Here is an 18,066-nt window from a genome sequence, read left to right as displayed (position 1 = left end):
CTATGGCAACAGGGGAGACACTTCCCACCGGATTGGCTGAATGAACTCACTCTGAGGTGACATGGCCTACCTTCCCAAACAGGTACTGTACACACCCCTTCTGCAGGTGTTTGTTTTTTTCTTTGTGTGCAGTAGCCGTGGTAACTAGGCACCATATTCCTGGAGGAATTTGGACAGTCTGTTCTGTTCTGTAAAAAGTAGTGCTATACTGCTGGCAGACCTTAATATAAAGCTAATTATATTAGTCCCTAAACATTTAAACAGCAACTAATTTATATTCAAAAATGTTTTTATTTCTACATCATAATCTCTATTACAGTTTTTCCCAATTGCTAACACACTATAACCAGTTCCCTCATTAAGAAAGCCTATAGCTTTGCCTCATTTCTCAAAAGATACACACTTTTCTCACAACTGTAAACACTATTCACCTTTTTCCACACGTCTCAATATTCAAAATTCTTTCTGCAAAACCTTACACAAAAGTGGCCAAATAAATCATTCATTGCACTCTATGTTCATTCAGCAAACACATGCTCTCAGTATAATTAACTCAAGTCATCACAACCTAAACTTAAAGACCACACCTTTCTCCAGGTGCAAATACTAAGCCTCAAAATGAACACACCAATCAGAATTGCAGGGTCAATAAACAGGGCCTAGAGGCATGTGCTTTGGAACAATGGATCCTAACAATGCCGAAGTTGCAATGTGTTACAGTACTATACAGTAACTGCAGTACACTTTATCTTTCATTCCAGTACAGTACTATACTACAGTACTGTATTTGTAGTAAAATGTGTGTTTTGTGACTTCTGTAGAGAATCTTTGAGCTGGATGCCACGGCTGACCCACATGAGTACATCTTCATCGACGAGTCACCGGTCATTGGTCACCACATCATCATACAAGCTCCTGCCCAGAGGGGAGGCAACGCCACCCTATGTGCAGCCATCAGCAATTGTGGCGTTCTCCACCGCCATGTCAAAGTGGGTCCATACAACACGGCACCAGTGACTCAGACCTGAGACGAGATGATGAGAATGCTGATGCTGATGCTGAGTGACCTGTACATTAGCTGTATTTGGAAATACAGTAAAGCTTTTGGAAATTGGGTATTTTACTGTGCATGGACTCTTTACATGTTTTGTCAGTGTGAGGTCAGATTTTTGACCAAAACAGCATATACAGTAGTATTCCCTTATCCACTAATGTAAGCGGTATTTATTACAGTACTATTTTGAATTTCTCTCACCAGGGTGTTCCTGAAATGGTTACCTGGATAGTCAGTGCTGTGATTTTACAAAGTTCCAAATTATTTCTCTGAAAACCTATTCTAAACATTTTGGTAGCAATGTTTTGAATTAATCCCTCCAGTGTGTAACAAACTGTCATGTAGTCTGTGTTTTTGACAGCTTGTGTGTGTTGTCTGAGGGCAATGTTTGAATTGGGACCCAGAAGTTAGATGTTTGTGCAGTTGGGTGTGAGTTTTTAAAATTGTTGTGAAGATTTGAGAAAATGGTGAGTTGTTCCAGGAATTGTGTCTAAGCAATTAAGAAAAAATGCAAGTGAACATCGCCAATGAAGCGGCTACCAGGTGCTGAATCCCTTTGGTAAATTTCTGACAAATGTCGAATGCGCTTAGATATATGTTCTGTATGGTGTATATATTTTTTTTCACTTTTCAGAAGAGAACTTGATGCTGTGTATTTATTTCATGTTCTATTCCGGAAATATTCATACTCATAGCTCCCATTACAATGTAATCCACCCCCCACTTCACTTATAAGCACACACAGGGGCTGAGGTCACTGATTCAGTATTCTGTGAGGCTTGGTTTTGCAGTTGGTGCCAACAGACCAAAATCTCGTTCAGGAAACAGAGAGCCCCTGCAGGGCGAGAGATAACAAATAACCAAAGTTTGCAGAGTACTGTGGAACTGTGGGAAAGGTTTCTGTCAAGTGGGAAATGATTACAGTCAGGTGTACCAGCAAAAAAATGCTGTTAGACAAGGTGCTTGCTCTGAGGGAAAGCCTCACATGGCGTGGGAGGTGGGCAAGAATGATCAGAATTCAGAATACGTGCCATTCCTTTGTGTTAAGATCACTTTCACATCCTGGTGACACATGCATTACCAAGAGAAACCTTCCCCTTTTCAAAAGCGATTGGACAGGTTTATATTCCATCTTTTTCAAAATTAGAGACTTTATTATAAAAGCCCTGCCAGGTTGAGTGAAGAGCTTGCTGCTCACAGCTCGTGCAGTATGTAATTAGTTTGAACATATATTGGATTTAGATGGATTGGAAGGATTGGAATATGGAATGTTCAGTATCTGTATTAAAGCTTGTACTCTGTTATTCAAAATCAGATTTCTCCGTCTGATGGAATAAAGTTCTCATGATTACTGCAGAGTTCACCTGTACATATACTCTTTCTAATACTGACAGCAGCGCTTAAACTATTGCAGCAATAATAAGCAGCAAGGTCATTTGATTTACCTGGAGAGAACCTTAAAACACTGTAGCTCCTCCACTGTCATAAGCACGAAAAATATTACTTGTTTGGCTATTATTTGTATTAGTGTATGAAAACTTGTGGTTTTTCAGGGCTATCTGTTTTTTATTTGCCTCTTGACAAAAATTAAAACAGCTGCTAGGCATACAGCTGCCCATATTATTCTACACTATGCAGTTTCTATTTGTCAAAAACAGTGATTGATGAAAAAAAAAAGTATTTTCACTAAATGCAAGCATTGCCTGCTCAATAGCTTGTTCTTGGGCACTTCTTACTAACAATGGCACTTTTAACACCTGAAAACAGAAAGCTACCTGTGTGTTATCTATCATGCAAAGACACGGACTGCCTGTGGATACAGAACCTTACAGGTAAATAGGCCAAAGTAACACATTCATGACTAGGTCCAACACATGGATACCAAACAGCATAGCAAGAACTCCTCCCTCCAACCTACAGTATGTTTCCAATGATCCTTTGCAGCCAGGCTCTGTATGAGCTATCAGCCCTGGAATTACAGACACATACCTATGAGAAATACACAGTCTTAGCTTTGGAGTTTGTGGAAAGTGTCAAGATGGAAAATAACTTGCAATAACACGTATCTTGAACAGTAAGTGAAAACCAGGTGATCTAAAAGTTTATTTTCAAAAGCCATCATGGTGCAATTTTTTTGCTTTCATTAGCTACTTAGCTTATTTGCTCGATATCTAGCAAAAAGCTTTATACAACAAGCATATTTAAAAATATGTGTTAACTATAAACATATTCAACTTATGTACCTCAGAATACAATGCCAAATGTTGCAATTCTGCAGTGTGAAAAGTGCTACCGCATGCAAAAGTTTATCCTGATTTAATTTCAGACTGTGACACATTTTCCCATACCTGCATGTATCTACCGAACACTGCACACACACCGCGCACACACCGCACACACACCGCATACACACTGCACACACACCGCACACACACCGCACACACACCGCACACACACCGCACACACACCGCACACACTGCGCACACACACCGCACACACACCGCACACACTGCGCACACACACCGCACACACACCGCACACACACCGCACACACACCGCACACACACTGCACCAGCTGGGGCCGTTAGCAGCTATCTAACACACACTGCACTCACCAGCTGGGGCCGTTAGCAGCTACCTATCACACACTGCACTCACCAGCTGGGGCCGTTAGCAGCTATCTAACACACACTGCACTCACCAGCTGGGGCCGTTAGCAGCTACCTATCACACACTGCACTCACCAGCTGGGGCCGTTAGCAGCTATCTAACACACACTGCACTCACCAGCTGGGGCCGTTAGCAGCTATCTAACACACACTGCACTCACCAGCTGGGGCCGTTAGCAGCTACCTATCACACACTGCACTCACCAGCTGGGGCCGTTAGCAGCTACCTATCACACACTGCACTCACCAGCTGGGGCCGTTAGCAGCTACCTATCACACACTGCACTCACCAGCTGGGGCCGTTAGCAGCTACCTATCACACACTGCACTCACCAGCTGGGGCCGTTAGCAGCTACCTATCACACACTGCACTCACCAGCTGGGGCCGTTAGCAGCTACCTATCACACACTGCACTCACCAGCTGGGGCCGTTAGCAGCTACCTATCACACACTGCACTCACCAGCTGGGGCCGTTAGCAGCTATCTAACACACACTGCACTCACCAGCTGGGGCCGTTAGCAGCTACCTATCACACACTGCACTCACCAGCTGGGGCCGTTAGCAGCTATCTAACACACACTGCACTCACCAGCTGGGGCCGTTAGCAGCTATCTAACACACACTGCACTCACCAGCTGGGGCCGTTAGCAGCTACCTATCACACACTGCACTCACCAGCTGGGGCCGTTAGCAGCTACCTATCACACACTGCACTCACCAGCTGGGGCCGTTAGCAGCTACCTATCACACACTGCACTCACCAGCTGGGGCCGTTAGCAGCTACCTAACACACACTGCACTCACCCTACCTATCACACACTGCACTCACCAGCTGGGGCCGTTAGCAGCTATCTAACACACACTGCACTCACCAGCTGGGGCCGTTAGCAGGCCAGGCTCGCGTCACTGGCTGGAAGAGGGAGGTCAGGTTCAAGGCTTACAGCATGTTTTCATAACACTGAATCACGCCAGCACATAATGCATATTATACAGCATATCCTATTTCACTGTACATCTCCTTCAAGGTAATAAAAAATGCAGCCATAAAAGGCTTTCCCCTTGGTGCAATAAGCAAACACAGGTACTGAATCGGGGTTCAAGGTGCAGCGGGTTTCAGGAGGGAGACTCACAGGGTGATCCGAGCAGAGCAGTGTGTCGTGGTGCCCATGCTCTTCCCTGCCAGCTGTGACAGCTGATAATACTGTCACCCGGTGCCATCTGTTACGGCTTCATTTTTGTTCAGTTACCTTAAGTCTCTAAACTAAACAGGCAAGGCAGATGTGCTGTTTATCATTTGTTTTATCATTGAGTCATTCACTGGCCAACTGAGAGATTGACAGGTGTATTGGTTGATCAATCAATATAAATTGATTCTGAGGATGCAATGACACACGAAACTACAAAAAATCAGCTCTGGTGACACTGATACTTTATGGCCTCAGGTAGGACTGTTATTATTAAGAAATTATGTTGAACAATAATCTCAGACGATTGTCTGAGAAATAAATTAATGTGAACATATAAACATATCGTATGCAGTCCATACGGAGTGATAGTTTGGTTCCCTGGTGCTGAATGCGTGGGGTAAAAGTTCTTTCCACGCACAGCAGGGTTCCACGCAGGTGCTTAAACCCTGACACTGATCAGCGCTCAGATCAGCTGGGGCTGTCAGCCTCCAGCAGCTGCACCACCTCATCCTTCTGGGCCTTCTGTGCCACAGCCCTGGCAGTGCTCCCCCTGCTGTCTGGGATGTCTTTCCGCGCCCCGTTCAGCAGCAGGGCTTTGATGATGGGGACGCTGCCGTTGAGGGCGGCGAGGTGCGCGGGCGTGGCCCCGCTGGCGTTCTGCGCGTTGACGTCGGCTCCGTGGGAGATGAGCTGCAGGACGCTGGGGAAGCTGCCGCTGTTGCAGGCCAGGTGGAGGGGCATCCAGCCCCTGTCTTCGGCCACGCAGGGGTCGGCTCCTGCCGTCAGCAGCACCGATACCGCCTCCTCCTGGCTGTGGTGGCAGGCGAGGTGCAGGGGGGTCCAGCCGTTCTCACCCTGCGCGTTGACGGAGCCATGGTGCTCCTCCAGGAGCAGAGCGATGTTGGGGTGTCCCTTCAGCGCCGCCAGGTGCAGCGGCGTCCAGCCCTGCTGGGTCCTGCCGTTGGCCTCCGCCCCCCGGTTCAGCAGCAGCCTGCAGATGCTGGTGTGTCCTTTCAGAGCCGCCCAGTGGAGGGCGCTGTAGCTCCGCTGGTCTGTGCGGTTGACCTCGGCCCCGCCCTCGATCAGCAGCTTGGCCAAGCGGAAGTGGCCCTCCTCGGCAGCCAGGTGCAGGGCGTGGCAGCCCGCGTGCTCCGTCAGGTTGGCGTCGGCACCGTGGTTCAGCAGCAGCTGCGCGATCTTCAGGTGGCCGTACGAGGAGGCCAGGTGCAGGGCCGTCCTGCCATCCTTCTCCTGGTCGTCGACGGCAATGGAGCGCGGCAGCAGGACCCGCATCACGCCCTCGTGGCCGTTCTGCGCTGCCAGGTGCAGGGGTGTCCACCCGTCCCTCTCCGCCACGCCCGCCGTCGCCCCGTTCTCCAGCAGCAGCCGGGCAATCCTGTCATCGCCGTTCTGCGCGGCAAAGTGCAGCGGCGTCCAGCGGTCGCCGTCCGCCAGGTTGGCGTCGACCCCGCCCTTCACCAGCACGGAGCAGACGTCGTAGAAGCCGCGCAGCACCGCCACGATCAGTGCCGTGTATCCTTTGGCGTTCTGGGAGTCCCCTGCCGCGCCCAGGCCAAGCACGGACTGCACAGACTCTGGGTCCCCACTGGCCGCAGCATAATGGAGGAGGGAATAGCCTTCTCCACACTCCGCCGAAACATGCTCCCTCCTCACTGCCTTCCTGAAATTCTCAAAATCCTTTCTTGACAGTAAACCGATGACATGATTCAGGGAGCTTTCCTCTCCTGCAAAACCAGTAAAGAAAACTCATTCAAGCCTGGAGCGTCACTCAGTCTGCCAGTGTGGTGTTTCTGCTGTTGACCGCTTATACTCAAGCAATTCAGAATAATCTGGCTGTGGATTCAATGTGATTTCATAGTTTATTCCTGTATTTACCTGAATCAGGTGGCGTTTCAGCCTTGGTTTCCTTCAAAAGAGAGTGAACAGTTCAGTGAACATGTTTTTAATTGTTCACAAATGCAGGAAGAACACATTTGACACGTTTTTATTTTAGATTAGAGATTAATAAACACTCATATGTGTTATTCAGAATAGTATACCCTCTCTGAAAGCGCATCAGGATATGTTAGATTAAGCTGACACCACAGACACTCCTGCATGACACCTAAATGCACTCAAGGCAAGCAGGTAGCAGGCATAGACTTTCAGGTGGTTGTATTTCACTAAACGATGGGAAACTACAGAGCATTGTATTAGTGAAAGCAGGGCCTTGGCATTTTCTCCAGCGTCCTCTCCTTAATTGCAGGTGGTAGCATCTCCCTCTGTAAATAGTGTGAGTGCAGTCCGTACTGTAATTACACAGTGTCATGGCTGGAACCATGTGTGGGTGTGCTTACCCTGGTGAGACGGGACAGCGTGGCGTACGCCAGTTTGTGAGACCGTTCCACTTCATTACAGGCCTGGAGGACATCGGGTATCTTTAAAACTTCGCTTAGCGCTTCTGTTTCTCTGATGGTTTCTGGAAAAAGAGGATATGCATTGGAATCGGGGCTGAACACAAAGTCAGACTGTCATGAAGCAAAGTCATGTTGTTGCCTCGGAGGAGGAACAATGACTGTGCAGGATTCTTGTCATTGTTTGGGAACACAGCCTTTCCCCCCTGAGGGAGGGGCTGTGTCCTCATCAGAGGAGCACATTCACACTGCAGCCACACCATCCCTGCTACCTAAGTGCCTGCTACTGAGAGTGGGGGGGGGGGGGGGGGGGGGGGGGATGGGTGCGTGGAGGTGTGGGGTACTGAGATCCCCTTGCAGCAGTCAGACAGCTGGACAGCTCTGCGCTGTAAAATGTCTCATGGTTTGGTTCTGCGGGGAGATTCGGTTGTGGTCGTGCTGGTGCAGCAGGCTACCTGAGAAAGGAGGCCGGTCGTTGGAATGCTGCTGCCAGCACCGCTGCATCAGCTCGATCATCTCCTCGCATTCCGGCGGCTTGTCGTCCGGAACCTTCTCCACGCTCGGCCGTTTCCCGGATGACACCCTCATTAACACGGCCATCATGTTGGCCCCTGTGCCGACACACAGAACAGTGAGGAGAGGAGGGGCTGCCTCTCAGAGCAGGAGTCAGTTCGGCTTTCTGTGACCAGGTTCTGCTCTTAATTTGGATGATTACAGCTTCTCTGTCTGCTCTGGGTGTAGTGCACCTGATAATCAGAGAGCCGGTTTAAATCAGCATGGATTAGAGGTTTAAATACAGTGTGCTGTGTGTCGGTGAATACCTGGGTAAGGTTTCTTCTGCGTCAGTATCTCCCACACTACAATGGCAAAGCTGAAATAACACAGTGATCGTTAAGGACAATTCAAACAGCATAAAAATTCTGAAACAGAATTCCCCAATCAGTTTCACTGTATTGCATTTCAAAACAAGGCAAGCAAGTTGTTGTGCTAACCAGCACTCATGAGTCATTACACAGCTCACATATCAGGCATGCATTGCATTCTCCTGAAATCACCCCATCAATTTCACTTCCTGAGCTACGGGAAGGAAGTTGGCTGTCGAATATCAGGACAGACGGCTGGCGGGAGTCACCTGTACACATCATATTTGGTTCCGGGAGGTTCCGTGCACTGAGTGAATGTCTCTGGGGGAATGTAGCTCAGGTTTCCTCTCAGAGTCAGGTGCTCGATGAACTCCGTCTTGTTGGCACACTCCTCCCATTTAATCAATCCGAAATCGGAAATCTGCCGTACAAAAAAGAAATGATTCATCCACACCAGCCGTGTTCTTCCTGCAGGAGTTAATCAGATGAGACCCACGTGTGCAAACATAAACGGAACCATCCACCCTCTGACAGACTGGAGCTGATACTGCCCTCTTCATCAGCCTATTGAGCTCATACCCCGGATTCCATCACCGTCTGTCCATTAATTTCACTTCCCAATAAAGCAAGTGTTTTAATCAACATAAGCACACATTTTCTTAATCGCTGCAGTGGTTGCAGAACTCCGAGCTTTGTGAAGGGAAAAAGAAACACATGCATTTGTTTAAGAGTCAAACTTAAGGTCAAACGCTGATTGAATTCCTGGGGATCGATGGCTGGGATTTATTGTGAACTCAGTGACTGGTAAACAGGGAGTCTGAATCAGACCAATAAGCAGACCCGGGACGATCCGAGTCGGACCCGTGAGCCTGACAGAGCCCTGCGGAGGTGAGAGGCGGCGGGGTCACCTTGACGTGCAGGTGCTCGTTCAGCAGGATGTTGGCCGGCTTCAGGTTGAGGTGCAGCAGCGGTGGGGTCATGCTGTGCAGGAAGTTCATCCCCATGGTGACCTCGTGGATCATCTGGAACTTCTTGGGCCACATGAGGGCGTGGCTGCAGAGGAGGGTGTCCAGAGAGCCACCGCTCATGAACTCCATCACCACCGCGGGGGGGTCGCTGCACACCCCGTAGATCGACAGGATGTAATTAAACTTCATCTTCTCCATCTTGGACACCTCTTCGATCACCCTCCTGGAAGACAGCACAGAGGTTCATTCTGAACAGCTGGTGCATGTTCTTGGCTTTTTTTTTTTTTTGCTTATCACTTTTTCACAATCTAAACATTGTAAACCCTACTTTAACTGAGGATTTCCTTCACTTATGAGGAAGAAACTGGTCTTGAAAACTGTCTAATGCTTGTACCATGCTTGTACCATGACTCTACCATCATGTAGTACAGATATATACTGAATATTTTCCCCTCCACATAATCAACATTTCTCCTTGACTTTGACTTACAACCAAATGTAGTCATTTTCATCTGAATAGAAATATGCATTTTGTTTATTACTTTCAGTAATAAAAAACTGTTTCTGATTTTTTAATTGTGAAGGACAAGTTGGCTAACTGAATCCAGAGTGAGTGGTCCAGAGATCAGTCAGATTGCGAAAAAGCACTTTAAACTTTAAGATGAAATGCAGCACTCTTTCCTGTGCTGAGCTCATTCAGATGAACATGACATCTTCCATGCAATGACCTACTTCTCCCCCAGACGTAATTACAGTGACAGCAGGTGCATGCTTTCCGCACCCGTGTCACACATGCTACTGCACATACCTGTAGTTGGCGGTGCCGGAGAAGCGTTTGAGGGCACACGTTTCCCTCCAGAGCTTCAGCTTCACTTTGTAAACCCGTCCGAAGCTCTTCTCCGCCACCTTCACCCAGTCGGCCTCAAAGTCACCTTTCTCGAAGTGCCTGAACTTCTCCAGGCCTGCGCTAGCGGATGGATCCATGAGGGCCCGGCTGTGTGGATGCAGGTCCTCGGCTCAGCCCAGCGCAGACTGCCCTCACCTCTGGGGCTTCCTCCTGCTCACAGCCTGCTGCGTGTCTGAGGAAACGAACGTGTTTCAACTCTCAGTTCAAAGGTGCTGGGCGGCAGGCGGAGTCCAGGTGCTGCTTGTTTGCATAGCAATGTGACACGGCTGGTTTTTTTGTTTTCTGCAAAGAAAAGCCGCTGCAGGTGAAGGTGAAACCTGCTTTACCAGCTCTTTACCAGCTCCGTGCTTTCAGAGCCAGGAGGGATTTGCCTGCATCCCTGAGTGTGTGGTTTATGCTTAGTGTGTTTCCTCCCCTATGCATTTCATAATTTTTCATAAATTTTATTACTAATTAATTACTCAATTAAATTAAAATCTCGAGTGGCTCAACCAGTTGTTTCAAGCACAGACTGAGCCCCACTGCCCTGGCTGGATCCCAGACATGTCATTGGCCAACAGTGACCGAGACCCACAGCAGCAGAATGAACTAATTCCACTGGAGATATAGAGGTGGGGAGGTCAGTCAGGGGCGTGTCCACTCTGTTGCTCAGCAACCCCTGCTGCTCAATCAGGAGCCTGCCTTGGGCATTCCACATTAAAAAAATGTGATGCGTTTGATTAAATGCATTTGTGTTTTTAGCTCTTCTAGGTCGAATCTGTCTATCTATCTATCTTTGAGTTCACCTGCTGTGTTTCATGTTGTTCAAAAAGTATTTTCGACATTGTCTCACACATGACAATGTGCTTAATAATATTGCCTGTTCTGTACTCATCTAACTCCCGCTCCCCCTCTCCGTCACCCCCCCTCCCTCACCCTGACTCCCTCACCCCCTCCCCCTCACCCCCTCTCCCCTACTCCCTCACCCCCACTCCCTCACCCCCGCTCCCCTCACCCCCACTCACTCACCCCCACCCCCTCTCCCCCACTCCCCCACCCCCACCCCCTCACCCATGCTTCCCTCACCCCCTCTCCCCCACTCCCACCCCGTCTCCCCCTCTCCCTCACCCCATCTCTCCCACCCCCACCCCCTCACCCTGACTCCCCCACTCCCTCACCCCCACCCCCTCTCCCCTGCTTCCCTCACCCCCTCTCCCCCACTCCCTCATCCCTCACTCCCCCACCCCCACTCCCTCACCCCCTCTCCCTCATCCTCACTCCCCCACTCCCTCACTCCCTCACTCCCCCACTCCCTCATCCCCGCTTCCCTGTCCTGCTCTCTTGTCCTGGCTCCCTGCAGTAATTCATATTATAATAGGTGCAACATTCAGGGCAAGATGCACTAAGAAAAAGGGTCAAAGCACAGCATCATCCCAGATGACTGCGGTGTAGCTGATTGTGCAGCTGAAGCACAGCCTGTTCTCTAAGATAAGGCAGGTACCTGCATATTTAGGAAATAACATTCTGTGGATGAAACATCCTCTGGTAATGCCCTGCATGAGAACGAGTGTGGGGTTGCTTGTGGGTCAAATGGGTTTGTATAGTGAATGATTACATCCTCTCTCTTATGGACTTCTAAAGCCTTGAGTCTCCTGACTGACATATTGAGTCAGCGATTGACGGAGTCATTTATTGCCTGAGCCTATTCCCCTGCCTCCGCTCTGTTTTATGGGATGCATATTCCAGTTATGTGTCAGTTTATTCTATATGAAGCTGGAAACGGGGAAATGCCCATGATCATGAGAAATGCTGGTGTCATGAGAACATCAGGAGGCCATTCATGGTCAATGTTCTCCCTTACTTTAGCAGCTGAAGTTTGCAGAAGGATCGCTAAGCTCTGCTCTTACGGTAATGGCAGTGAATGTGAATGTGTTTGGCCTGTTTGTATTATCTGATAAAGAGTGCTGATAAATGCTGCTGAGAGTGACTCAGAAAGGCTTCTCCCTCTAAATGAGTCAGCTGCGCTCACATTGGCCTCCCTGCCGTGGGCCTGTGCCTAATTCACCACTCTTTCACTCCAGCACCAAACCCTCCTCATTCTTCACGAAATATCCTCTCCTGCCTCCTCCCTGTCGGCAGCCTTTTATTGATTGCTTTGTGGTTGGTATTAACACGCTGGTGATTTATGACCGATTCTCCTCCACATTCGCTTTGGTTCATTTTTCCCTCCGTTTCTTCTCCTCTTCAACGTCTCCATCTCGAAGTTTGACATGTTTTGTTTACGCCTTCAGTAACGTGAATCCGCAGAGGAATCGTCCCTGATACAATTTCGCTCTGTCCCCTAAATCTCTGCTCTCTGCGGAGAGGTGCTGCTTAAGTCAGCGTCTGTGAATCATCTCTGCTGCCGTCTCACTGCACTTTCCCTCACCGTGCACCGAAACATCCATCCTCCTCACATTTCCCCCACAAAGAGCACAGAAACAAATCATAACCACACCCACAGGAATACAGCAATCTTCAGTATAATGTAAACACATACAGTAAGACCATCTTTATGAATGTTGGCTCTATGAAAAGGGAGCATCATGTGTGATAGGAAAAATACACTAGTATAAGTGCTTTAATGCGGTGTAGAAAATATTGTTTTTTTATGGTGGGAAAGTACTAATATTTATGTATTAGCTGGCATGAATGAGCAGCCCTTTAACGCTAATCCCCCTGAACTCCATGTCACAACTGCAGTCAGTGTGGTGTAATTTTACAGATTAACATGCAACTAGCAATTCCAAAAATAGGGTCATGAAAAAAAAATGAATGCTTTCAGTATTAAGAAACAAATTAGTAAGGCTGGCAGCCAAACACCTTACAAGACCAAGCTAATACATATGCAAATATATTTAACAGAGCATATGTAGTTAAATGTAAGCTCAAAATACTGTTAAGAAGATGATAAGGCAAAGGTATAGAAAGCACTAATTACACAGTGCTACATAGTTACATAGCAACTGTAACTCCATTTTATTTTTAGCTGCGGTCATACAATTTGGAGACACAGGTTGAAGAAAAGTCATTCTGAACTGAAACCTTTGATTATAATATAAAAAGACTCTTGTTCCATTTAATTTTTCAGTTATTTCACAGTGGCTGCAAAGGGCTTGGCGGACAGGAAGGGGTTAAATTAAGCGTTGTGTTTGAACATTAGAAAGACGAACGTCTAGCGGAGGGTGAAACGGCACCACAGCGCCCCTCTGCCTTCTGACAGCTGCTGTTTGCCTGTTTTATTAACACAGCTAAACAGGCAGTGATAAATGACTGCACACACAGGCACAGACTCCAACCACTCTGCATTGTTCTCAACATAAAAGTACTGTATGTGCATACCTGAGAACTTCGGAGCACAACGTTAACTTGAAATATGACTTTAACTTCATTAATTTATCACACACATTGAGTTAATTATCAAACGTTCATTAATTAATGGAATCTGTGCCTCCATTCAGACATCAGAGAGAATATTACGTCATATTTAAAGTAAGTAAATGCTCAACATTTCACTGAAAGACTGCTTGGGCAGGGGGATCAGATTAGGTGGATTGATTTAAATGTAAAATTCAATATATTTCCAAAACAAACTTAATTTTCTATATTTATTCTCACTGTACTTTGCCTGTCTAGTTTCCAACAATATTGTCATTACATATGATAGCCACTGAGCCACATGGCATATTCAACCTTTTCCTGCATGCTAGAGTTGCAGAGAGAAAACAGATTTAAGTATCAACTCAAAAAACACACATCCTGGGAAACAACAGCACCCTCATTTTGAGCAAAACACCCTCGTTTTGGGCAAACCCCACCCCAAACACTCATCTACTTAGTGGTAACAGAGACACGCAGCTCTCCACAGAAGCACTTCAGCAGGCTTTACGCACACGTGGTGAAGTGAATGAATTGAAACCGAGTGGATGTCTCTCTCCCACCACACAACCGGTCGAGTTCGTCACAGTTTCTCATCAGTCAGTCCACTCTATGTACCACTCCGCCTCTTTGTGGCCTGGCCCCGCCCCCCTGCTCCAGCTGCATGAGATAGCTGATTGACAGGCGCAGAGACAAATCATGCCATCCCTGTGATTACATCACAATGCTTATCCATCATAGCGTAATCCAACACTAAATCGTGGTCCCTTTAGTGATCCAATGAGAAAAAGCTGGTGGACCGTCATTACAAGACCAACCAGGAGAAGACCCAGAATTCAGAGTGTGAAGTACAAAACATGGCTGCTGTTCCACACAGCTTGTGACGTGTCATCAGCTGGATCTGAGGCAGTCATGCTGCTTTAGTCTTGACATAATGTGAGAGTGTGGCTATAGGTTTAGGGAATGACTGGGCGGGGACTCAGTATTGACAGGAAGTAATGAAATAACTATAGTGCAATGCAGCATGTATGTGAAACAGTAACAGTCGTACCCCCTGTTCCGATGAAACACACACTTCTGGATACAGCTCCCTGAGCGTGAAAACCAGACGATAAAAGGCACCTTATCAGAATTCCTGTCTTATGTGGCTGTTTCAGTGGAGCTGAAAGCGCATCCAAGGTTTTAGATAAAAACTCTGCCTTTTGATATTGGCCATTTGTAGCTTTCTGCTGGGTGGGTTTGTGAACTTTGACTATGAATTTCTTTATTATAACTTATCTATGGTTGACTGAATGCAGGGATACCAAAATCGCAAGCAAAAATAGCTGATAAAATTCAGATGGATTACAATGAATAGTTTACACTATACTTGACAATTTAGATTATCATGAATAGTGAATGAGTAGTATTATTCTCACATACATATTTTAGACATACAGTTATTTTCATACAACATTATTTTCTTGACATTAATTGGCCAAACATACAGAGTTACAGAACACAAAACTTCTATTTTTGTAAAAGTTTTATTATTATTTTTTCACTCATAGGTTTTATATTAAAATCTCCCCACACCCTAAACATCTAGAAGAATCTGCAGACTTCAAAAATGTCCCGTTGGAATACAGGAGAAATGCACTTGTGTGCGCTACGAAATATGAAACACTGCACCTTCTGCAACATCATAATCTTCATCATCAATGTTGTCATCAATGACATTATCCTCAACATCTGCAGTATTGCATCATCATTATTACCAAAAGACCTGGACATGAAAAAGACTGGAACGAACACCACTGTTGCAGTGCTTAATTTATACTTTATTATGCTTGCAAAACAAATGCTAATTCACATGGGCTGCACTCTAATCACTCAAATAGAATCAATGATTGAGCATTTATGCTAATTGGTACTAATCATAACTGCTGTTTGGCAACAACGACATCCTAAACATGTCCTTCGTAACTCGACATTTTTTCAACAGCAACATTTCATGCAGAATCTTCCCGTGTGAAGAGAGCTCCAGTGCCATGCAGACTTGCTCAGTAGAAGCTGATACTCACTCCAGCAGAGCTATATCTGTATTACACAGACCCAGAGACAATACATCTCAGGCAAAGGGCTCTATTATCCTGCTCTCTATTATTAATCCACCTCCTCCTTAAGCTACCCACTCCACTGACGCTATCAAGAGGAGGTATCAGAAGAGCGATGTCATGGCCCACAGACTCATCCTCACCAAACATTTATTCGAGGAAGACATAGATCGTTTTACCAAACATTGATGTCCCCGTTAATAAACTCAATATAAACCTTAGCTAATAAATAATGTATCTACAGTCTATGGCAGGCAGCAGCTTTTGTGAGAGGTGAGTTATGTATATTGAGCAATGCCTTGTCCTTTTAAAATGAACAAGGAGTGATTAACAAGGCTGCTGAACGTTGGCTCAGTTAGGATCACTGTCCCAGTGCAGACTCACATTACCGCAGTTCACTCCATTTTCCCCTGAAGTGCCGCTTCACACCATAATTCACCAGCTGCATACAGTTTCTTCTGTAATAATTCCTCTTCTTGTTATTTTCATTGCTGGCTTATTTGGTTGCTCTCACCCTTCTATAAGCTTGTCTTTGTTTATTTTACTGATTTTTGTAGTTTATTGGTTAATATCAGTACCGCTGAATGCATTGGTATTCAATAAGAGGCCAACCTGCAACTAAATTTGCCTGATTTGGCTCACAAGCACGATTCACACACCCTGCATCTTTCTCTGCTCCCATCTTTTGCTTGTATCTGTGGTAATATCTCATGCCCTAATATCCTATTAATCAATGCTTGATTCTTATTCTTATTCAATCCTGGATCAGCTCTCTGTGTTTGAAAGCACTGTGTTACACCCCGCATAAAGGGAGCTAAACTACATAAAATATGATTGATTGATTGATCTATTGATTGACTGATTCATCGCGGCCCTTGAAGACCTGCACGTTTGCTGATTTCTGACTCTATGTGTCAGTACATGGGGAGCCTCTCCATCGGTATCTGAGGGGAATCACGCCAGCTCGGCGGGAGGAAAGGAGCAGGCAGACCAGCTTCAGGCTCTGCTTTTCACAGCGCTGTTTGATAGTGCAGATTAAATATGACTGAGGCTGAAAGCAGCTTGTCGTGCAGTAGGAGAGGGAGTAATCTGCTGTGCAGGAAGGCGGGGATCTGACCAGGGAGAGCTCCGCCTCTAACGAGGCTTCCTATTGGCTGCTGGTGTGGCTGCATGACGTGATTGGCAGGACTGGGTCTCTGCGCTCAGGCCATTTCAGGGTCTCCGCTGGAGGAGGGGCAGCAGCCCCGCCCTGCTGGGGAGAGACGGCCCCTCCGGGTGCGGCGTCTGTGGGCAAGCCACAGCATCACCAGCGCCACCGTCGCCAACGAGCTCCCGGCAACCGTAGCCAGGGCGATGGCGGTCCCCTCCACCTCCACTGAGTCTGAAGGGTTCACAGGGAACAGAGAGACACAGAGAGAGAGAGAGCGAGAGAGTGAGACAGAGAAAGAGACAGTGAGAGGGATATGCCACTCGCTTACGTCCGTCCAGACACGTCTTTCTGACCACTGAAACATTCTGTTTCATTCCCTCCACACCCAGATGATGTGATCCTTAAGGAACTGGTCCATCCTCTGGAGAACTAGAGTGTGAAGTGGAGGGGGAACCAGCAACCAGCCACACCCTTCATACTGCCGTGGCAATCAGCCATGCCCCTCACACTGCCATGGCAACCAGCCACACCCTGTACACTGCCATGGCAACCAGCCACACCCTGTGGAGTGTGAGGAAAGAGAGCCACTTGCCCATGCTCTCTGTGAAAGCAGGATACTCCGCTCCCTTCAGCATGGGCCCGAAGGAGATGCGGTTCGCTGGGTTAGTTAGGACTGCTCCCTCCTCTGCTGAAATGGCCCTGTGCTGGAGGCGCCGCTGCATTCACACACACAGAGGTCAAGGGTCAAAGGGTGCTAAGCACAAAGTCACAAATCTGCACAGCGCACTGCACCATTTCTTAATGCAGATCACCCACAAAGCATGGTCCTTGTAGAAGAAGCAATAAAATCTGAATTACCCTCACTGCAGAGCAACAGTGAAACATCTACATCGTGTCATTCCTGACCTGAGAATGTATGAAGTTTGGATCATTTAGCTCTTGTAACCAAAAGTACCCCGGGGGTGGGGAGAGTGAGTACTGGGAGCTGTGCTTGCTTACCCCCTGTCTCTGTCCACAGAAATAAGAAACACATCAGCAAAGTTCACCCTGAAAAAAATCAGCCACCGATGGGGAGAAAGCTTTCCGTGTCTCAAGGCAAGAAACAAAAAGCTTTTCCAAGAGTACATATTTAAGGGTTTGCAGCACCGTTCAGCAATGAAGGCTACATCTCTACATCTTTACCCTGGCTCACCCACTCCCCCCCCCCCCCCCCCACCCCCCCACCGCCTGGCACAAAGACCCCAACCCCCTGGCACCCACCCCCCCCGCCCCCCCAACCCCCCACCCTCACCGCCTGGCAGGCTGTTTGGTTCCTCCCACAGACGCTCAGGTCACAGTGCAGGTAGGCGCTGGAGTAATT

General features: G+C 47.4%; 1 protein-coding gene across 1 annotated transcript; it reads right to left on the bottom strand.

The window, feature by feature from the left end:
• Positions 1-4,568: 4,568 nt before the first annotated feature.
• On the bottom strand, positions 4,569-10,212 carry ankk1 (ankyrin repeat and kinase domain containing 1). The gene is made up of 8 exons (XM_036537076.1): positions 9,966-10,212; positions 9,098-9,380; positions 8,459-8,610; positions 8,148-8,197; positions 7,782-7,937; positions 7,270-7,391; positions 6,809-6,839; positions 4,569-6,657 (listed from the first exon to the last, which is right to left on the bottom strand). Exons 1-8 carry the CDS (start codon positions 10,139-10,141, stop codon positions 5,381-5,383), a joined length of 2,247 nt encoding a protein of 748 aa, XP_036392969.1. The 5' UTR covers positions 10,142-10,212; the 3' UTR covers positions 4,569-5,380.
• Positions 10,213-18,066: the final 7,854 nt, after the last annotated feature.

The sequence above is a fragment of the Megalops cyprinoides genome, chromosome 9, assembly GCF_013368585.1.
Source record: "Megalops cyprinoides isolate fMegCyp1 chromosome 9, fMegCyp1.pri, whole genome shotgun sequence".
In the NCBI taxonomy this organism is placed as follows: Eukaryota; Metazoa; Chordata; class Actinopteri; order Elopiformes; family Megalopidae; genus Megalops; species Megalops cyprinoides.
The sequence above is the reverse complement of the archived record's forward strand: the minus strand, read 5'-3'. Positions and strand labels throughout refer to the sequence as shown.